At 34.4% G+C, this 23,272-nt stretch overlaps 1 protein-coding gene across 2 annotated transcripts in view; it reads left to right on the forward strand.

Annotated features, from left to right (window-relative positions):
• The window catches only part of Wapl (WAPL cohesin release factor), a 77,859-nt gene extending 59,207 nt beyond the window's left edge, over positions 1 to 18,652 (forward strand). For both annotated transcript variants that reach the window (XM_013365310.3, XM_021720399.3), the window contains exons 12-19: positions 734 to 810; positions 3,195 to 3,370; positions 3,843 to 3,958; positions 4,331 to 4,495; positions 8,190 to 8,397; positions 11,545 to 11,633; positions 15,902 to 15,997; positions 16,303 to 18,652. In XM_013365310.3, coding sequence (XP_013220764.1) covers positions 734 to 810; positions 3,195 to 3,370; positions 3,843 to 3,958; positions 4,331 to 4,495; positions 8,190 to 8,397; positions 11,545 to 11,633; positions 15,902 to 15,997; positions 16,303 to 16,368 — 993 coding nt within the window. In that variant the 3' untranslated portion in view covers positions 16,369 to 18,652. The remainder of the gene's footprint in view (positions 1 to 733; positions 811 to 3,194; positions 3,371 to 3,842; positions 3,959 to 4,330; positions 4,496 to 8,189; positions 8,398 to 11,544; positions 11,634 to 15,901; positions 15,998 to 16,302) is intronic.
• Positions 18,653 to 23,272: the final 4,620 nt, after the last annotated feature.

Consider the following 23,272-nt stretch of genomic DNA (forward strand, 5'->3'; position numbering starts at 1 on the left):
ATGTTACTAAGTTGCTGAGGCTGGCTTTGAACTTGTGATCCTCCTGCCTCAGCCTCCCAAGCCACTAGCATTATAGGCATGTACCACTGTGCCTAGCCCTGCAGGGTTTTTAACAGTCAGATTGTAGGCACAACTTAATTATAGTATTTGGCTTTGGTGGATGACAGTATTTAACTGCAGTTAAGTATATTTTGTTCTTTGGCTCTTAGGAATGACTAAACCTCATCCAGTACAGAATAGAATTTTACTGCCAATAAATTTCTGAATGCATAATTTGTTTATAAGGTTGAATTAGCTAAGTACTTTTAAAAATAACTACAGGAGCTCCTGGCACAGAGGAAATTAAAATTGTCCCTTTTATCTTCTAGAGGGCTTCAGGTACATTAGATATACAGATGTCATTTCTTCATTATATGCTATGCTAAATTAATCCACTTAGGAACTTTATAAAGCATTAGTTGATTTATAAGCTGAAGATTTCTGATTCAAAGTGGTTGGCATTTTATTACAATAAATGTAAAGAATACATTAATTATGAATGAGCAATTAAGATAGTGATGTCTAAATTTCATAATAAATTGGTTGCTGTTATTTTAAATCTGGAACCTACTTAGATGACAATGACTTTTCTTCCTCATCTTTGTATCTTTTATGGTACAATGTAGAGTGGTATTGTTTGCATCAATGAGAAAGTTGGGGATTGCCAAAATAATTTTATATTTTTCCCTTTTAGGTAACAGTGCATAATCCAGAGAATCAGAGCTACTTGATAGCATATAAAGATTCACAACTCATTATTTCATCAGCTAAGTAAGTTTTTCTAAAATCTCATGTTATTTGTTTAAAATAACTTGGATTGACCAAAAGGAATTAAGGTCATCTTACTTTCCTTCATAAAATATTCTTTTAACTTCTGTAAATCAGAATACATTATAGAGCAAAAGTTTGGAATACAGATTCTGGAGCCAAAATTGCTGGGTATGAAGTCCAGCTTTATAACATTTGCTCTATAGCTTTAGACAGGTTACTTAATTGGTGCAGGTTCTTTAAAAGGTGTGGGTGATAGTTGTATCTATTATCTATCTAGGGTGGTTGGTACAATAAAATTAGTTGATATATTTAGTAATATATTTTATATATATATATACACACACATATTTCAAATGTATATATATAAATATTTGTGTAAATAATTTTAAGTTCATTTAAAGTCTTTTGAAATTATGTATGATATATACTAATGAATTGGTTAAACTATCTTAGGCAAAGAACTATTTTCATCATATAGTAAACACTAAGTATTATTAGTCCTCAGGGTTTTGCTTTGCTTTGTTTTTGTTGTTGCTATAGATGGACATAATACCTTTATTTCTTTGTTTTTATGTGATGCTTAGAATCTATCCCAGCGCCTCACACATGCTAGGCAAATGCTCTACCACTGAGCTATAAGCCTACATATTCCATAGTTTTGTTGTAAGCAGACTCTCCTCGCTCTCTTTTGCTGCTCTTCAATTATACTTTTCCCCCATTTCTCTTATGTCCCTTTCTTCATTCCACACTCTCCCTGCCCAACCTTTATCACAATTAGGCTAATGCTCTAACCTGAGTGTATGTATGTCTCCAGTACTGGTTCTATCTTATTACAACAGCCTCTTTTTGATATCTCTGTCCTAGTTTATCTCTGTGCCCTAGTTCTCTGGCCTTTAGCCTAGCCAGCACAATACTATAGGGAGTTAACTTTCTCTAGGTCTCTGCTTTGAAAAAAATGATCTTAAACTCCAAGTCTCTAATTCCTTATTGTGTGGATATATGTCCAATTTCCGAATCAAAGGAAAACCTACTACAGTCTGACTCCAGTATGTCTGTGTTTTAACCTCTTTTTATTTAGGATAATTTCAAACTTAAATTAAGTAGACAAAATGTGGTAAACTCTTGTATACATTACTTTAATAATTACTAGTTGTGTTTATCTGTACCTTCATTTTTCCCTATTCTATAATATTTTGAAGCAAATTTAAATGTCTAATCACCTCTATTTCCTTTTTTGTCTTATATATTTTATATTACATTTAATACCCTTAACACATACATTACAGTTGTTAACCATGTGTTATTCTCCCTTACGGGAGGGCGGGGAGTGGTATACTTCTTAACCCTTCACAAGTTCCTTGGAAAGGAGGTATTTACTTTGACAGATTTCAGCTCTTTCATTTTGATTAGGAAATTTGGGTCAAATGTCTTATAAGTGACAGTAGAGGTCAGAATTCGGTGTTAGTGAAAAAGCATTCATGTGGCATTTGAGCTTTTCAATAGAACCAGGATAGTTACAGGGATATCGTGGAAAGATTCAACAATGTATATATATAGTGTCTTCCCTCCTTTCATAACCACAGTTTAGCTCAGTTCTACTTAAGAAAATTGAGTTACCAACAACAACAGAGTAATTCTGCCAGCATCTGCAAGCATCAGAAGAACAAATTGGGGTTAGACATCATGAGGAACACCTTTTTTGGGGCGGTGGGAGGAATACCAGGGATTGAACTCGGGGGCACTAGACCACTGAGCCACATCCCCAGCTGTATAAAGAGCCTTATCAAATTTCCTCCATATATTTCATACAGCAGCTAAGGATGAATTAAATATGGTAGAATTTTCTCTTAAGGGTTTTATATGGTATATAATACATAAAGAATCACCTGACCGCTAATTTGATTCTTTATTGGACTTTTTTAAAGTAAAGCCTTTAGAAGTACTAGACTTATTTAAGGATTTTATTTCCTGGTTATTTTGGGTAGAAGCTTGAGAATTCTTGGGTATTGCTCAGATCTTTTTATTACTGCCAGGAGATATGTCAACTTAAATGATATCAAGTTTTTTAAAAAATGATTTACTCTCTAAGTAATTAATACTTATCTTCACTAGAAAAGTTAGGTTTTTTTAATTATTAATTTTTCCAAAATAAACGGAAACATCCCATTCTTGGTATATGATTGAATAGTTAAAACAACTTCCAGAATAGGAAGGAAAAATATAATCTGCCAGTTTTTAGGCCCAAGTAGATAGAAAATTGGTGTATAATGGTTTTTGCCATAATGGTGTACATTTTATTTTCTTTCTTTTTTAATTTTTATTTTTATTTATTCGTTGCTCATGACAATACAATGATCTTGAGATACATTTTATTTTCTCTTAAGAGCATTACAGCATTGTGAAGAACTGATTCAGCAATATAACCGTGCTGAGAACAGCATATGTGTAGCTGATAGTAAGCCTCTGCCTCACCAAAATGTAACTAACCACGTTGGCAAAGCAGTGGAGGACTGCATGAGGGCCATCATTGGGGTGTTGCTCAACTTAACTAATGATAATGGTAAGTAATATTTTCTCATTGAAATTTTGTTATTACACAGAAAATATAAATTGTTATCTTTTGTTATTTCTTGTTTATTTGTTTGTTTTGTATGTTTGTTAAATAAAACGCCTTTATTTTATTTATTTATTTATTTTTTATGTGGTGCTGGGGATCGAACCCAGAGCCTCGAATGTGCTAGGCGAGCACTCTACCACTGAGCCACAACCCCAGCCCCCAAGTTACTTCTTTTCTTAATGTAGTGAATTTAAAAGTTTTCATAATGTAATTGACTTACTCCAGCAGGTGAAAACTACTTTTAGGTTTAATACTTTTATTATAATCAACCTAGTAGGTTGGCCTGGAAATATCAACAGTGTATTTCAATAAAGAAATAGCCATGCAATTCTAATATTTATTTTAATAAATGTAGTTATTAGTGTCATCAGGAGGAATCAGTAACACTTTTCCCTATTTCTGTTTCCTTCTTCAGAGTGGGGCAGCACAAAAACAGGAGAACAGGATGGCCTTATAGGCACAGCAATGAACTGTGTGCTTCAGGTTCCAAAGTACCTACCTCAGGAGCAGAGATTTGATATTCGAGTACTGGTGAGTTGAAATGACTGTTTCATTTCATGAGTATTTTATCTAGTTGATGATGAAAACTTTATCTTAGTTTGGGTTTAATAATCATTTTTTTTAATACATTGTGAATTGTTTCAATGAATTTCCAATGAATGCCTTCATATATTTTCCTTTTCTTAGAAAAGATCATGGCAATTAAAAAAAATGTGTACAAGCTGAAAATGATGATTAAAAACTAAAGGAATCATTCTTTGGGAAGACTGATATCTTACCTTTTTTTTTTTTTGCCTTTTTGTAGATAGAAAACAATGATTAAGTTTTTATTTATGATAAAAGTGTGTGGTATATGTTTAATTTCTCAACTGTGATAATATGCACTTTTAAAATTTTTTGTAGGGCTTGGGTCTACTGATTAATCTAGTGGAGTATAGTGCTCGGAATCGGCACTGTCTTGTCAACATGGAAACATCCTGTTCTTTTGATTCTTCCTTCTGTAGTGGAGAAGGAGATGATAGTTTAAGGATAGCTGGACAAGTTCATGCTGTTCAGGCTTTAGTACAGGTAAGCAATGACTTAAACTGACATCTGCAGTTTTGTTATATCTATCCAGTTCCTTTATCAATTAAACTTTTTAACCCTCCACCTCTTTTTTTCTCCTTTTTTGGTTTACAACTCCTGAAGCATCTCTTTGCTGTTGTGTATAGGGAATATCTTTCAGAGCTGACAAATGCTTAAATATTCATAATTTATAAGATGAAACTTTATTTTAAACCAGATTTTTAACTAGTTAAAAATGTGGTATGATTTCTCTATAGGTCAGTAAGAGGCACACTGGTTTAGCATGTACTCCCACTTCATTCTGCTGACTTTTCTTAACTTTTAATCACTCTATAAGGATTATTAGCAAAAAAGAGACACTGATAGCAAAAAACCAGTGACAAGGCACATTTGTTTTAGGAATTATGAGTATTGATAACATTGAATGTATCCTCAGTTATCCATGTCTAGGACTCTCTTAGGCCCGTTGGACATAGAAAAAACTGGAAACCCATAGTAGGTCTGGAAAGTGGCAAATGGCTGAGCATGGAAAATAATCAAATGAGATAGTTTCATTGAGTCACTTAAATCCATATTTTCTATTATCTTATTGTTCTCAATCATGTATAATTGAGTGTTGACCACAGATAAAACATCATCCACAGGCTTTTTTCCTGTAGGACACAGAATACTCAGTCTTCAGTGACATTGAAGTTTATCTTTGTTATTTAGAACAAAAGTATATAAAACCAGTGAGAAATTTTCATGTTACTTATCAATAACTGTAATAGTAAATAAATAGTAGTACTAATTACTAATAATCAGTATCATTTAGGGATTTATTTAATGCTTAATTTATGTTACATTTGGTATCTTAAGTTATAGAACCTATTGACACATTTTTCTGCTAAAAGAAGCGTTTCTTCCCTTTGTAATTTGTCATGGCTAGGGATGTTGCAGGGTAATTTGTTGTTGTGATTTAAAACTTTACATTTTGAAATAATTTTAGACTCCTGGGAAATTATATAGTACCAAGACTCCTATATACCCTTTACTCAGATTCTTCTAATGATGACATCTCATATAACTATAGCACAGTATCAAAAACAAGATATTAACATTGGTACATTACTGATAACTAGTCTTCATACTTTATTCAGTGTCACCATTTTTAACCTGCATTCATTTGTGTGTTTAATATCTATTTCTGTGTAATTTATTCCATGTATAAATTTATATTCTCCACCATTACATTAAGGAACCACAGAAGAATTCCCTTGTGCTGCCCACTACCCATCTTACCTGCCCTTCCTGTCTTCTACCTACCTGTACTCTTCTACTCCAGTTCCAAGTTTTTCCTTTTTCAGAGTGTTACATGAATGGAATCCTCTAGAATGTAACCTTTTGAGATTGACTTTTTTCACTAAGCACATGCTTTTGAGATCTATCCATGTTGTTACACATATCAATAGTTTATTCCTCTTTATAACTAAGTAGTATTCCCCCATATGATTATGATTATACCACAGTTTTCTCAGTCATTCTGGTTCCTGCCTTTAAAAGTTAACTTGTATTCAAATGGAACCAATAGTGAATAATGAATGTCCCCAGCAGTTATTTTTCAAGAAATAGATGATTGATCTGTTTGTTTCACTTCCATAGGAGGAGTTAATTTTCAGAAGCCATCCCACACCCCAAGTTATTCTAGAGATAGCTTCAAAATTTTCTTTGGTGTCTGATTCATCTGGGAATGTTTAATACATCCAACCCAGTATTTCTCTTTTGTACTTATCCTTATCATCAGGATATTATTCTGTGTTTTGTCTGGTTTTATTTTGTCTGCTTGGGTTTGTCATTTTTTAAATGAGGCCACAAAGTTTTTGTTTTTAGATTTATAATATCTTTGGGATAATGACTAAGATGTAGTAGAAAAATTCATGTTCAGATTCATACCTTTTATACTAACACTGACCTTAATTCAGTTATTTTCAAATTAGGTAGTTCTAGTTACTAACCTGAACTTCCTTCTTTCTAGTTGCTCTCAGCTACTTTTAAAAAAAACTGATCCATCAACTAATTTTAAAAATACATATTTTTAAAATTCCAATCAGAAAGGTTAAATGCATTTATCCATTTTCTAAAAAGTTACCATTTGTAAATTTTGTCTCTGTTTGGAGAAATTAGTTTTTATGTCAAATGTGCAATAATTTCTAAGTAAATAGAATCTTCCTATACACACTTTTTTTTATCTATACTTGTTCTTAAATTTTTTTTATATCAGCACACATATGTATCTCAATCTTTGTAATGAGTGCAGTGCTCTTCAGTAGTTAACCAATCCTCTACCAATACACTTTTGAATATTTTGGTTTTTTGGTTTTCTTTTGTTACAGAAATAAGTAACACTAAATCTGAAGCCATATTTTCCCTAAGTGTGTGTAGTAATTTTCTGACATAGAAATTGTTGTGGCAGAGAATGAACATTTAAAATTGATACTCAGCCATCACAAACCATATGCTTCCTTTCACCTTGATTTATACTTGTCACAGTAGTTTAAGTCCTATAAGTCCAGAAACAGTAATGGGCCATCCTTTTAATTTTTCTAAAGGTCTTGCTAACTATCCACCTTTCTTGGACTAATAATGGTTCACTTCTTCATGAAGTAATCTATAACTTGATCCTTACCTGAGATATAACTAGAAGTTCTTCATTCCTTTTTCAGATATTTTTTATCTCAGGATTTTTCTTATGCTCTCAAGTGCTATATCCATCTTAATTTACTGAATTTATAAAGAAAATCTGGGGGAAATTATATTAACCACTAGAACAAGGGTGTATAATCATATGGCATATAGATTCTACAGAGTTTCTTTGTGTACTCAGAGAGAATGAAGGAAGTTTGCTGACCTGTAACTATTATATGAAGAATTCAGTCTTGACCTTTCAGGCTTCCTGATAGTCTCAGGGACACCCAGGGATTCTTAGACCAGTTTTGAAAATTGTTTTTCTTTTATTTTTCCAAGGATATTGTCTTATGCATGCTCTCTTTGAAGTTTATGTTCTCCTCTTCTGAATACTCAGCAGTTTTTGGAGGCCTGCTTGGCATTTGATATTCAGGTAGTTTCTCATTAGTAACTTGGACCATTTCCCAAATCATGTCAGCAAGTATATTAGATGCTTTCTGTGTGTTCAGTACTGAAGCATCATAGGGAAAATAAAGTAAGTGAAGGCAAGGAATTTAGTATGTTTCCTTTTGACTATAGGGAACACACAATATACAAGTAAATTTTTCCCTGTGTAAGAGGTTATGTTGTTTCTGCCTTAATATTATGAAGTTTTATTCAAGGTTCTTCCTCTTTTTTATTTGAATTCAAGTTATCCAATTATAAAACATTATGGAGACTTTTATTCTTGCAAACAGTGCCTGTGTCATTAGTAGATTACTTAAATGAATCTCAGCAGCATTTTGTTATTTTGGCTTTCCATGGGTTGTAGAACAAAATCAGTTACTTAAGCTCAATCAAACCCTCTTCTTATTTTTTTTTTTTCTGTTTGTGATTGTGATGCTGATGACTGAACCAAAGACATTGGGCATGCTAGGCAAACAGTGTCCTACTGAGCTACATTCCCAGTCCAGACCTCTTTATTTAAAGCGAAATATTGAGTATATAAATATCAGTGATATCTTTTTAATGGTTTTCAAAATAATTTTATCAGCTTTTCCTTGAGCGAGAACGAGCAGCCCAATTGGCAGAAAGTAAAACAGATGAGTTGATCAAAGATGCTCCCACCACTCAGCATGATAAGAGTGGAGAATGGCAAGAAACAAGTGGAGAAATACAGTGGGTATCAACTGAAAAAACTGATGGTGCAGATGAGAAACATAAGAAGGAGGAGGATGATGAAGAACTTGACCTCAATAAAGGTATGTTTATTTTGAGTGGTGTATTCAAACTGACAGTAATGGTTTGAGTTTGCTTGTTTTTTTTCTTCAAAATATATTTTAATTCTAGCTATTACTTTAGAGCCTCTCAAGTTCAATCTAAATAAGGTTTGATAATTCAGTGCTTGATAGTTCTTCCTAGCAATGAGGAAGGTGCATGTCAGTGGCAGACTGACTAATGGGAAAAATATGGTTCCTTCTTGGGCCCTCTCTCCTTTATTCTTTGGTAAAATGTGAACATTATGGTTTTTCCAGTTTTGAATTTTTAGATTCTTTTATCAGCCTCACTTTAAACTTGAGATCTTTTGTCATAAATTACAGTATTCGTTTTGAAAGAGTAAGTACTACTAGTTCCCAAATGCAGTAAGAAATAACACTAGAGGTAATATCTTCACTAATCAAATGTTTATTAGATGTCTACTGTTGTCAGGAATTGTGATCTTGGATTTACCATTCATACAAATTCTGTAGAATAGCAGTTTGTAATTTCATGTCCGTAAGATTTGAAATTTAATATGTTCAGCTTCACCTGGCTAGGAAGTAGTCTATAGCAATGTCTGATTCTGAGTCTTTCTTTTTGTTTCTTTCTGTTTCCTCATGCCATTAGTTCTAATATTGAACAAAGTCTGTTCCTAAGAAACTCAGCTACTAAGTTTTGATGTTTCAATTGGTATAATAATATTTTTGGTTGTTTAGTAGTCTTTTTTTTTAATGGTAGCTCTATCAAGATATAATTTGTAGCTGGGTGTGGTGGTGCATACCTGTAATCTCAGCGGCTTGGGAGGCTGAGACCCAAGATTCGAAAGTTCAAAGCCAATCTCAGCAACTTAGTGAGTCACTAATCAACTCAAAATAAAATACAAAATAGGGTTGGGGATGTAGCTCAGTGGTTCAGTGCCCCTGAGTTTATTTTTCCCAGTTACCCCCCCCCCCAAAAAAAAGAGATAATTTATATACTATATAAAGTTACCTCTTTAAAGTAAATAAATGTTGTAGTTTTTAGTATATTTACAAAATTGTACCACTATCTAATGCTAGAGTTTTCATCAGCTTGAAAGAAACAGCATACCCACTAGTAGCCATCACCACCATTTTCTCCCCCAGTCACTGGCAACTGCTAATCTACTTTCTCTGGATTTTCCTGTGTCCCACATTTCATAGACAAAGAATCATACATGGGAGGCTGGGGATATAGCTTAGTTGGTAGAGTGCTTGCATCCCATGGACAAGACCTTGGGCTTGATCCCCAGCACCACCATCACCACCAAAAAAAAAAAAAAAAATCTTATAATATATGGCCTTTTGTGACATGCTTCTATGTCTGCTGTATGTTATATCATGTGTTAATAAGATATTCCTTATTTGTATAGTCAAAAATGTTTTATTTTTATCGTTGTACCACATATTGTTTATCCATTTTTCTGTTGATAGGTTGTTTTTACCTCTTTTACCCCCCTCTCCCTTTTGTGGTGCTGGAAATTGAACTTAGACGTAGTCTACTACTGAGCTACAGCCCCAGTCCTATTTAAAAAAAAAAAAAAAAAACCAATGTCTTCAAACTTGGGATCCTCTTGCCTCATTCCCCATTTGTAGGCATGTGGTGGTGCACACCCGAGATCCCACAATTCTGGAGGCTGAGGCAGGAGGATTACAAATTTGAGAGTAGCCTCAACAACTTAGCGAGATCTTGTCTCAAAAAACAAAACCGTTGGGCATGTAGTTCAGTGGTAAAGTGCCCCTGGGTTCAACCCCTAGTACCTAAGAGTGGAATCTTTAGATTATACATTAACTCTATTTAACATTTTAATGTAATGCTAATCTGTTTCCCAATGTAACTGTACCATTTTACATTCCCATGTGCAGTATATGAGGGTTCCATTTTCTCTGCACCTTCAAAAATTGTCTTTGACAATATTTAGAGTATATACTTAGTGATTCCTTGTTGGGGTTTCATTTACAATTTCCTGATATCTAATGATGTGGAACATCTTTTATGTGTTGGCCTTTTTTTTAATTATTTTTTTTATTGTTGGTTGTTCAAAACATTACATAGTTCTTGATATATCATATTTCACACTTTGATTCAAGTGGGTTATGAACTCCCATTTTTACCCCGTATACAGATTGCAGAATCACATCAGTTACACTTCCATTGATTTACATATTGCCATACTAGTGTCTGTTGTATTCTGCTGCCTTTCCTATCCTCTACTATCCCCCCTCCCCTCCCCTTTTCTCTCTCTACCCCCTCTACTGTAATTCATTTCTCCCCCTTGTATTATTTTTCTCTTTCCCCTCACTTCCTCTTGTATGTAATTTTGTATAACCCTGAGGGTCTCCTTCCATTTCCATGCAGTTTCCCTTCTCTCTCCCTTTTCCTCCCACCTCTCATCCCTGTTTAATGTTAATCTTCTTCTCATGTTCTTCGTCCCTACTCTGTTCTTAGTTACTCTCCTTATATCAAAGAAGACATTTGACATTTGTTTTTTAGGGATTGGCTAGATTCACTTAGCATAATCTCTAATGCCATCCATTTCCCTCCAAATTCTATGATTTTGTCATTTTTTTAATGCAGAGTAATACTCCATTGTGTATAAATGCCACATTTTTTTTATCCATTTGTTTATTGAAGGGCATCTAGGTTGGTTCCACAGTCTTGCTATTGTGAATTGTGCTGCTATGAACATCGATGTAGCAGTGTCCCTGTAGCATGCTCTTTTTAGGTCTTTAGGGAATAGACCGAGAAGGGGAGTAGCTGGGTCAAATGGTGGTTCCATTCCCAGCTTTCCAAGAAATCTCCATACTGCTTTCCAAATTGGCTGCACCAATTGTGTTGGCCTTTTATATGCTCTAGAAATGTCTATTCAGGTTCTCTACCCACTTTTCAATTGTGCTGTTTTTTTGTTACTAAGCTGTAAGAATTCTTTATATAATCTGATAAGAGTTTATGGTTTTAATTCTTATATTTGGGTATCTGCCATTTTGAGTTAATTTTTATTAATTTGGAATATATTATTCAACCATTTGTTGATTTTTTTTTTTTTTTTTAAAGAAAAGTAAAAGAATGGTTGGTTTTTGTGGTGTTGTATTATTTGGTACACTGTTAAATCTCTTTTTAAATACCCTCAGCCCTTCAGCATGCTGGCAAACACATGGAGGATTGCATTGTGGCCTCCTACACCGCTCTACTTCTTGGATGTCTCTGCCAGGAAAGTCCAGTAAGTAAATAGTTAAGAGATTTTTATCTATCTTTACAAAGATTCAGTATAACAACTTTATTACCATTGCCTAATTCACTTATTTATTTCTTTAATTTTTTCTCCAGTTACATCTACTTTATTCCAGAAAGGCTTTTAGTTGATTAGAGAATTATTTAAACAATTGCATTTCCTCCCTATTGAAGAAAAAAAAGCAAGCAAATGTCTACCCTTGCAGTAGTTTTCCTTTATAAATTTCTCAAATAGTTTTCTTTTTTTATGTACTCTTGACATCTTTATTTCCTTTCCAAATAAGGTTCAGAGTGAAGTGAATTGTTGATTTTTATGGCTTTATTAGAATGATATGCCTGTCAGAATCAGGCTATTTGAGATCTCAAGAGGAGTGCAGATGGGAATAACAAACTAGTCAGAGTGTTTTTAATCTTTAGAAAAAAGAAACTTTGCATACATGAAAATTAAGATAGCATCTAAGGTTAGAGATTTTTTACATGTTTGTTGCAGTTTTCAAGGTACATTACAAAGTAAGAGTACATTGGATTATTTAAGTATTTTAGGTTATTGGGGGACTTAGATCATTTCTACCTTAACTACTGTCCTTGGTATGTTATGTTGTCCATTGCTGAAAGTGCTCCTCATAGCCATCAGCTGACTGTAGCTAGGGTTATCTAGTTTAACAGTACAATATTCAGCACTAGTAAGTCCCTTTTCCTCTGTTTCTTAAGACATTTTTCTCACCCTTCCTATCTACTCTTTACCAAGTAGTCTTTCCCCAGTCTTGGCCAGCATTGAGTCCTGCTTTGTCTGAAACAGTCACTGTTCAAGCAGATGGTATTACTGTGAATGATTTAGATCATCAGAATTTACCTATGAGAAATACGAGTGTCTAGGTACTTCTGTGACTACTTTTGAGCACAAAGTAGATGGTTATGGCTATTAAATAGTCTGCTATGGTGGGAAAAACAAAGATGTGTAGTAAAGAAAAATAGTACATGAAGAAGATGTCAGAGTCATTGTGAATCTCTTTATAAACTGTGGGGCACAGGTGGATATTCTTAAGTGAAAGTTAAGTTGTAAAGCCAGATTTTAAAGTAAGTAAAGGAGGATTTTCTCCTAGGAACAAGGGCTTTCAGGAAATAGTAGAGATCTATAGTGAGAGGGTTAGATTCAAGAGAAAGCAAGGACCATCTATATTCTGAAACTTGTTTTAAAATGGAGGTCATCTCTCTTTTGAAAGAGGGTTGGAAGAAAGAATGATGATTTCATTTAAGGGGACACTTTGCTGGCTTTTGTGTAATGGTCCATCTATCCACTCTTTTTCTTAATTTTAGCCACTGAATTGTTGCCTTTTTGCACTTTCTGTATATCCACTCATCTGAGTCCTACGTGACTTTCTAATCAGTCTTGCATGTCTATCTTTTCCATTGTCGATCTAAATGCACACTAGCCAACTCCATGTGGCACCCTCCAGGCACCACTGCTTTCAGTATCCAGACCAGAGTTCTCATCATGGCTTTGGAATTCCTGCAAGATCTTTATCCCCCTTACCTCTAATCTTCTTGGTTCAGCCTTTTAACTTATTTTGAATGACAAGATTTTGAAAGTATATGAGGAATACCATACAAAGGAAAGAAGGAAGAGGCGGGTTTCAAATAAAAACAATGAACATAATACTTAAATTAGAGGGATGCAGCACGGTGATAGAAAGCCTGCCTAGCATGTGTGAGGTTCTAGATTTAGACTCTAGGACTGTGGGGGAGGGGGGAGAGTTTTAGGTATTTGTTTCTCATATGCCCTAGTTTCATTTGTATTTAATCATGATTATTAAGGGTTCATTAAATTGTGTTAGTACCATGTGATTTATCTTGGGTTATTTTTTCCCCATATTAATTTATATTCTTGTTTGTAGCTCTCTCATCTCTAAAGAGATTATAAGATTCTTAAGTCGTGAGCAGTATTGTGAATTCATAGAGTCCTATATATGTGTGTTGCTTTGGAGGATCACTGAAATTAACCCTAAAATCTAGATGATAATACAAAATGTAAAGGAAATCAGATTGCCCGATGTAGAAGTAGAAGAGTTAGAAAATCCTGCCTTTACTCCCTCCAAGAACCCTCCCCGGGTTGGATCTTGGATGAACCCATGGCTCTCTCTGCCCCTCCTTCCCAAACTTGAACACACTGAGTGATATGGTGAGCAGAGCACAAAGATAACCAGGCATACAAGGAGACAAGACCCCATGAGCAAGATTATCAGCACAAACAAAAGACAACAGAGAATTATCAGACATTATGGCCTTTGAAAGGTGTTTAAGAATCACAGGCTTACAGATCCTTGTGGTCCAGCTGATCCTAAAATTCACATGGAGATGGAAGGAACCCCTAATAGCCAAAAGAATAAGGAAAAGTACAAATTTGGAGGCTCATAGCTCCTGATTCCAAGATATATAGACAGATAGATAATTTTATTTTATTTATTTGTTTTCCTGTGGTGCTGAGGATTGAACCCAGTGACTCACACATGAGAGGCAAGTGCTCTGCCACTGAGCTACAGCCCCAGCCCCATGATTCCAAGACTTAATGCAAAGCTACAATAATCAAGACTGTGCGGGACCAACTTTTAGACAGACAAATAGACCAAAAGAATGTAACTTAGAGTTCAGAAATAAACCCATGTGTTTGTGCTCATTTGAAAAAAAAAAAAAAAGAAAATCCTGCCTGTAGACAAAGACAGTATACTTATTAGGAAGCTCAGAAGAGTGCACTCAATTTCTGATACCCATCCTTACTACCAGTTTGAATATTATGCATGGCAGTGTGTCATCTCACTGCCTTTCCAGTTCTCTTGCCTTTCTCCATTCCTGAAATTTGCACGCTGCCACCAGAGCTAGCTTCTTGTAGAGAGCACTTGCTGATCATGTAGCCTCCTCTCTTTGAATCCTCCTTGGCTTGCTGTCATTAAGAGAATAATGGCTTTTTTACTGTTAGCAGGCCCCAAGACTGTCTCACCGCTCCCCAACCTAATGTACCATAGTTTGGATACTTTTTACATTTCCCAAATTGTCTATGCTGTATCTTGCCTCTTGTTTTTGTGCCTGCTGCCCTTTGTTTAAAACAAGTGCTGTAACTGTCCTTCCCATTGCCTTAGCCACTATAAATGTTGCATTCTCTGGATTGTTGATAGAGATGGATTAAATTTGGATTAATGAGGGACTTCCATTCAAAGCATAATAGCTGATAATTTATTCTGTGTTACAGAGGTGTCCTTTTCTACTGAACAGTCCTCCAGAGACACCAGTCACTACAGTGCCCACCACTGTCATGGCTTTTGGTGGGGATGCTTAGTTTGATTGTGGATGATTGGTACTGCCTACTAACTATTCATCTGACTGTTGCTTTATAATTTCCTAAGTACCCTGGTGTAGAAATAGAAGAAAATAAAGGGGAATTTCCTTAGAGAGTAAGATGTTGTCTCTCCTTCCTTACCCCCATCAACTAATGTCAAATTAGAAGCATTCTTTTGCAGCCTCCATCCCCCTCCCACACACACATCTTTATCTTGTATATCCAGACTTTGGAAGACATGCTTTTGTGGTCTTTATTATAATTGAGTCTTTACTAAGAAAACTTTTCCTTACTCTTTCTGAAGCTTTAAATTAAGCATTTCTAAATATAATTAAATGAAACAGTGTTAAAGTAGATCATGCAGCATTTTCCTTGTAAAGGTTTGTTTATATATAGCTTGGATGCTGCTTGATAATAATAAAGAACACCTTAATCTACTCTCCTGGCATGGCACAGAATCTCTATGTCATATTGTATTTTGGAAAGATCTAATTAATTCCTATTCTGAATAATTCATTTATGCAGCATGAGAAATTTTCTTTGATCTTTATTTCATAAACAACTCTATGAGTATATCCTGAAGTATAAACCTCTCCCACCTCATACACACATACTCAGTGGTGCAGTTTGTTATTCCAGGCCTTTTCTCTGTGCATTTACAAAAATAGCTTTGCCCAGAAATGTTTATCAACTTTGCCTTTTTCCCTTTCTTTCCCAGGTGGTGGGGATGGGAGTGGGGGGGTAGGAGGTAGACAAACTCACTAGAACAGAGTGAAGTCACATGTAAGTGAAATAACCAAGGTGTTCCAAGCACCCTGTAGAAATTTGCAGTATGATGTATGCCATGACCATCAACACAGGATAAGGTGTAATTTCATGTTTTCTGCTAGTTGACCGATTTTATTTTCTTAAATCTGTTTCCTCAGATCAATGTAACCACTGTGCGGGAATACCTGCCAGAAGGAGACTTCTCAATAATGACAGAGATGCTCAAAAAATTCCTGAGCTTCATGAATCTTACTGTAAGTTGTTTTATTTAGTCTATGAATTTAAACCTAAGTATAATACATTGACAGACATAAAACTAGTATGGCCATAGTGACTGAAAGAAAAAGCAGATTCTCTTTTAAGTTTAAATAACTGTTTTATTTTTCAAGTTAACAGTTATTATGGCAAAACACTATTTATTATAAAAGCCACAGTTTAATCTCAGTGTACTTTGATTTGTAGTGTTTAGGTTAATAATGTCTTTAGAAGTTAAACTTTGATTTAATATTTTCACAGTTTTGTTAAATATTAACCATTACTTCTTTCCCTCCTCTTTCAGTGTGCTGTTGGAACAACAGGCCAGAAGTCTATCTCTAGAGTGATTGAATATTTGGAACATTGCTAGCTGCTTTACCTTTGCTTCAGGTGCTCGGTAATGCTGGAGCTATCCTTAGACAAAGAAAAGTCATGAAAGAAGTCCTTGAAGATATATCAAGAACATTCATCAGTATCATTCATGTTTGGATTTTAAGACCATCTGATTTCTTCGTCATGCATTCTGCATTTGCTAAATGACAGTTACTACATCAATCTGCAACTATCAAAAATGAGGGAAAAGGTTCAGGCTGTTAACAATTCCATGCAGTATTTAAAAACACTTATTTGGCAGAGTTTATATCCTCCCCTTTTTTTCTTGCTCTATTCTGGGCAAGTTTTAAGGGGAAAATTTTTGCTGCTGTTAGTGCAACTGCTGTGTATGTTGAGCCACTGTTGTCATGCCAGCCAGGTGCAAAGGCAGCTTAGCTACTGAGGTATCGAATGTTCTGAGGACATTCTAGACAACAGCTTAGTTCCTTTTTCAGGCTCATTTGCTTTTGCTTTTTTGTTGAATGATTCCAATCGTAAATAAAGCTTTTAATAATTTTGTGAATTTTTTTGTTGTTGTTCCCTGAACTACTGTCTATATTTAAAATTAGATGGAATCCAAAGATACAAGGGATAATAGTATATTTTTTTATTCTTGATTAGGTTTGGGTGTTGGACTATTTTTCACTTTTGAGACCATAACCATATTCAATATCATACCATAATGTGTCATAGCTATAGACGCAAGAAAACAACAGTTTGAGGGAATATTATATTGATGTGCCCTGTTAAATGATTAAGCAAAGTAGACAAACCCAGGGTAGTTTACACTTAATGCTAGGGAGGCTCTTGAAACATCATTTTGAGGGAAGCTCTCTGGATATATTTTCTAATATTCAGTACAGTAAATATAAGGAAGCTAAAACACCAATGTTGAATTCATGTTTCCAGATAACGTGTATATTCTTCTATAGAGTGACAGGATCAATTACATAAGCGCAAAGCCTTAAAATTGCTGGTTTAGAGAAGACCCTTTTTCCATCCAGATTCTTTGTTCATAGAACAGTTGTCATTTGGAAAACAGTTGTGGAACACAGAGAACATGTTTTATAGATTTGATTTTACAACATTGCAAATTTTTCTTGTATTGTTCAAACCACTGATTATACTTTTTTTTTTAAATTGGGCCTGAAGACAGGCTTTTTCAGAGATTAATTTCATTAATACTTTTAATTACCTTTCAGGTACTGGTAGTTAAATCATGTTTCTTTATTGGATTTGTAAAACTTGAAGCCATAAAAATATTGGTTTGGTGTGTATTGGGGAAAATAACTAGAAGTCTAACTTTTACCCATTTAGACTTTGTTATTTCCTTGTATAAAGTGACAAACCGGGGCTCTTGTATCAGTGCCAGCTGTAATGTTTTTTAATGCAGTGGCTGCCTTCTATTGTCTTCCTATTTTTGATAATGCAGATTGTTGGGAAATCTATAAGGAAGTAACTCATTCCAGGCAAATTTTCTTCCTGCTACCCCTAACCCCCCCCCCCTTACCCCATCACCTTTTAAGAACATAGTAAGTATGCCAGTGTAACATGGGAAAGATTAAGATTGTATTTGCCCTGAGTATAAAAGCTAGCTTAGCAAACTGTTGAAAACATTGGTAAATTATACCCATAAAATTAAATTAGTTATAGATATATTTGTTTAATTATTTTAAAATAAATTGATATTTATTAATCATTGGATTTAGAGAAAACAGATTTTTTGGTAAAACTGACTTGTGGCAGATGGTAAGGGATATTATAAAATATTTGGGTGAGATCAATCAGGGTGAACTATATTTTTCTGTTACACTGGTAATCATTTGGGAATTGGTTTACCTCAGTGTTTAACAGGTTTTTGTTTTGTTTTGTTTTTTAAATAATAACTAATTGTCAAGCACTGATAGAGATGCAGATTTTGGTTGGGGGTGGGGGTGAGGGAAGATACCACCTCACCAGCTGCAGTGCATTTGTGTGTTTTTAACCCTCAGAGAACTCTGCATTTTAGGGTACTTGAGGCTGACTTGCAAATTAACTAAAATTTTAAAGTAACCTTTTTTTCCATTGTAAATATTTCTGTAAATACTACCAATTGGAAATTAGAACAGTAGAGTACTTTTCTGAATCCAATCCTATTTTTATTTTATACAGTATTTCTCAGCTGTGATCTTTGGAGCAAAAAGCCAACGGCAGGAAAAAATAGTTTGTACCAGTTTCATGAAGTATGTCTTTGGGTTTTTGTAAATAATTTTAACTCAAATAAAATTGCTACTTTCAATACACATGTTGTCTTTAACATAAGTCTATTGGCCTGTTTTGGAGAAAGAAGTCTCAAACTTGATATGGCCAGCTCTAATGGCCAACAAAGTGTGCCACTTGAGTGAATTTCCACTTTAAATGTACAGTTTAACCCATTTTTTTGTTGAGTATATATTTTATTATGTACTTGTAAATACTCATCTGAATAGAATGTAAACTTTTAACAACCTAGGCTGGTTATGGATGGTGCTTTTCTGGTTGTCTGGTTAGGCCTTTAGCACACTTATTATGTTATTTTTTAAATCTTTTGCCTCACCAAATATGAGCCAGTTTGCTTTTGAGGTTTATAGCTGCTTCTAATTTTTTTCAGCTTTCCTACTTGTCAGCCAGCAGTCCTCCTGCATTTACAGATAGGTTCCTTGACACCTTTCCTTACTAGTTTTAACCACATAAGTAGATGGAAGCTCCTAGGAAAGACCTTTCAATCTATTCTCCCCACTTACATAAAATCACAACATGTAAGTGTGGTTTAATTATACAGGCAGTGGATACAGAAAGACCTAAATCATGTGCAGATTTTTACTCTATTCCCTGATACCTGTTACATTTTTTAATATATTTTTTAGTTATAGATGGATGCAATATCTTTATTTTGTTTATTCCATTTTTATGTGGTGCTAAGGATCGAACCCAGTTCCTCACATATGCGAGGCAAGTGCTCTGCCACTGAGCCACAACCCCAGCCCTATTTGTTAGATTTTTTAGCAAACTTTTTGAAACTAGCTCTTGCACTGTTTTTCTATGAAGAAATGGTACAGTACCTCATGATTGTAAAAATTAAACAAGTATATGTGAAGAATTAGCAGTGTTCCAAATTTAGAAGGTCTTGGTAAATGGTAGCCTTTACCATGTTACTGCTTTGGCATTTTCACTCTTGGGAAATTAAAATGTTTTCAACAATGGAGTAGAATTGTGTGACTGGTAAGGATACCAGATCAGTGGCTTTTGGTTTTGTTAGCACCATGTCTACAAAATTGCCGTTTTCCAGATTGGTCTTGTTAATATCTTGGTAATGGCTAATAAAGCCAGGAGGAAATTAAGTACACTTCAGTGATTATTAGAATGTTTCAATGATGTCTTTCAAATCTTTTTTTAATTGTAGATGGACACAATACTTTTTTTTTTTTAATGTGGTGCTGAGGATTGAACTCGGTGCTTCATACGTGCTAGGCAAGCGCTCTACCACTGAGCTACATACAACTCCAGCCTTCAAATTTTTCATACATTAGAAGAATGTATCAAAAGAGTTTTGTATGACTGTTAATTGCCCCTGATATTGCATATATAGATCTGTAACATATCTCTGGACAAAGAATTTAATAACTACAATGTTTGGTCAAACCTCTATCCCTATCTAATGTGTGTGTGGTTTTAATATTCAAAATTTGATGTGCTGGCTTAAGCAAAAAATAAGAAAACGTGTATACTACCTAGTTTTTGTTCATGAACCTATCTATTCAGAATTATATTACAGACTATGGACAAATAGAATTACTCTGTAACCAGACTCATTGATTTTAGTGTATAGTACACAAAGTAGGTTGTGATAAAGGTACATATAATAATCCCTAGAGCAACCAGTAAAAAGTAAAGCAGAAATAATCTAGAACTACTACAGGAATCAAAATGAAACACTGAAAGTATTTGACTAGCCAAAGGTGAGCAAAGAAGGAGTAACAATAATAAAAGTAGGAAGCAAATAGCAAATATAAATAAGCAAAAAATGTTTTCTCTTGAAAAAGAAACCAAAGATGTCCATTAAATAGAATTATACCAATAATTATATTAAATGTGAGCACACATTGTCAAACTGAACAACCAGGATGACACACTAAGTTAAAATATAAGAATATCACATAAGTAAAAGGGAAAGACCATGCAAAAAATTAATGCCATGGGTGGGGCTGGTTATTAACAGACAACGTAGAAATTAAGACAAGGGAATGTTACCAGGTCTGAAAGAGCCTATCATGATGATGGCAGGTGGTATCTCAGAACTGACATCTATGCATCTAATTCCTAACTGGGATTTTTGTGGGAATCTAAAAATATAAAGAGGAGGGCTGGGGTTTTGCTCAGCAGTGGAGCACTAACCTAGCATGTGAGGCCCTGGGTTTGATCCTGAGCACCACATAAAAAAATAAATATAGGTATTCAAATGTTTTAAAAAGTTAACAAATAGTAACAATCATAGTTTGGTATTTTAATGCCACCTCAGGCATTAGGATATGGTTCTATTAGTACATTTTAATATACATAAGAGTGGGTCTCTTTCATATTTTGTATACATAAATAACACTTTGTTCGTATTCATCCTCCATTACACTCTCCCACATCCCCTTTCTTCCTCTTCTGTAGTCTCCCTCCTACTTTTATGTTGCATTTTTTCCCATCCCCTAAATACCACATATGAGGGGAAATGTGATACCTGTTTTTCTGAGTCTGGTTTATTTCTTCTAACAATCTTCAGTTCCATCCATTTTCCTGTAAATGAGATGATTTGGTCCTTTAAGGCTGAATAATATTCCACTGTGTATATCACATTTTGTTAATCCATTCATCCATTACTAGTACTAGTGGCTGATTCCATAACTTGGCTATTGGGAATTGTGCCTTCATAAACATGGGTATGCAAGTATCTCTATGGTATAGTATCTTAATGGGATCTATTTTTATTATTTTTCTATTTATTTTTACAGTGCTGGGGATTAAATCCAGGGAAAACTTTACCACTGGGCTGCATTTCCAGCCCTTGTTATTTTTTATTTTGCCACAGGATCCTCAGCCTCCCAAGTCATTGAGATTACAGACATATGCTTATGTGTCCAGCTGTGTTTTTTATACAGGGCCTCACTAAATTGCCCATGCTGGCCCCAAACTTAGAATCTTTTGGCCTCATATTCCCTTGTCTCTAGGATTGCAGGTGTATGCTACCATGTCCAGTTTATTGGGATATATATTTTTTTAAGAGTAAAGATCTGAATAACGATGTCAGCTACCTTAACCTAATTGACATTTATAGAACATTACACTGAACATGTCTTCTGAATGTACATGAAATTTTCACCAAGATAGACTCCATGTCAATGTATTTCAGATTGTTGAAATTTTATTAAGGAGATATACCTGTAATCAGAAATCAATAACAATATCTAGAAAGCAACTTTCAGATATTAAAAGTAACTTATGATTCAATAAGAAAATAGGGATTAGAATGTACTTTTATCTGAAAGACAAAATAAAACATCAAAGTTTGTGGGATACATCTAAGGCAGTGTTTAGAATTAAGGCTTAAAATTAATTTTTCTTAATTTGTAACTAAAGAAGCTAGAAAGAATGATTAAGTCCAAAATAAGCTTAAGGGGGAAAAAATAAGAGCAGAAAGTAAATAAAACCCAAGAAATTCTACCAAAAAAAGTTAATTCTTCAAAAAGTCAATAAAGTTGATAAATCCTTAGTAAGACTAATCAAGAAAAAAATTACAATGTCAGGAATTAAAGATGAAATAAATTACAGATCTTAGATTGAAAAGGTAATATAAAAACAAGTCAATCTATTTTATAATTGTATAAATTTCTTGAAAGTCAAAAGTGATAAGTAGGAACCCTGATTATTCTAATATCTATAAAAGTTAATTGAATTTAGTGTGGAGTGGCGGGGCATACCTATAATTCCAGCATTTTGGGAGGCTGAGACAGGAGGATCATAAATTCAAAACCAGCCTCAGCAATTTAGCAAGGCCCTATGCAACTTAGAGAGACCCTGTCTCAAAATGTTAGAAAAAGAAGGGGATGATGGGGGTATGTCTCAGTGGTTAAAGCGCCCCTGGGTATCCCCCCCAAAATTTTTTTTAATGAATTGGATTTATACTTAAATTTATCTTTCTACAAATAAAAGTCCTGACCAAGGAGACTTTACTGCTTCATTATATAAAACATTTAAGAAAGAATATCAATTCTACAGAGACTTAGCAAAGAAGGTAATACTTTTGAGTCAACATTATGAGGCTTACTTTTATGTATCTAACACAAAAGGCAAAAAGATCACAAACGGGGAAAAAAGCCCTACAGATCAATATTTTATGTAGGTGCAAATAACCTAATCAAATAAGGAACATATAAAAATCATATTTGGGTTGGGGTTGTAGCTCAGTGGTAGGCAAGAGTGCTTGCCTAGCATGTGTGAGGCACTGGGTTCAATCCTCAGCATCACACAAAAATAGAGTTATTGTGTCCATCTACAACTTAAAAAAAAAAACCTTAAAAAAAAGATACAATGTTGTTAAAAAAAAAAGGCATATACTCAGGGTGAGTCATGAATTGACTAAGATTAAGAACATAGGCAAGGCTATACTTGGGTTGTGGCTCAATGGTAGAGTGCTCGTCTCGCATGCATGGAGCACTAGGTTCCATATCCTCAGCACCACATAAGTAAATAAATAAAATAAAGGTATTGTGTCCATCTACAACTAAAAATTTTTTTTTAATTACGGTTTAAAAAAGAAAAAAGGAACAGGCAGAGAAATGTGCTTAGTGGCACACGTCTATAATCCCAGTGACTTGGGAAGCTGAGGCAGGATGATG

The sequence above is a fragment of the Ictidomys tridecemlineatus genome, chromosome 1, assembly GCF_052094955.1.
Source record: "Ictidomys tridecemlineatus isolate mIctTri1 chromosome 1, mIctTri1.hap1, whole genome shotgun sequence".
Taxonomy (NCBI): Eukaryota; Metazoa; Chordata; class Mammalia; order Rodentia; family Sciuridae; genus Ictidomys; species Ictidomys tridecemlineatus.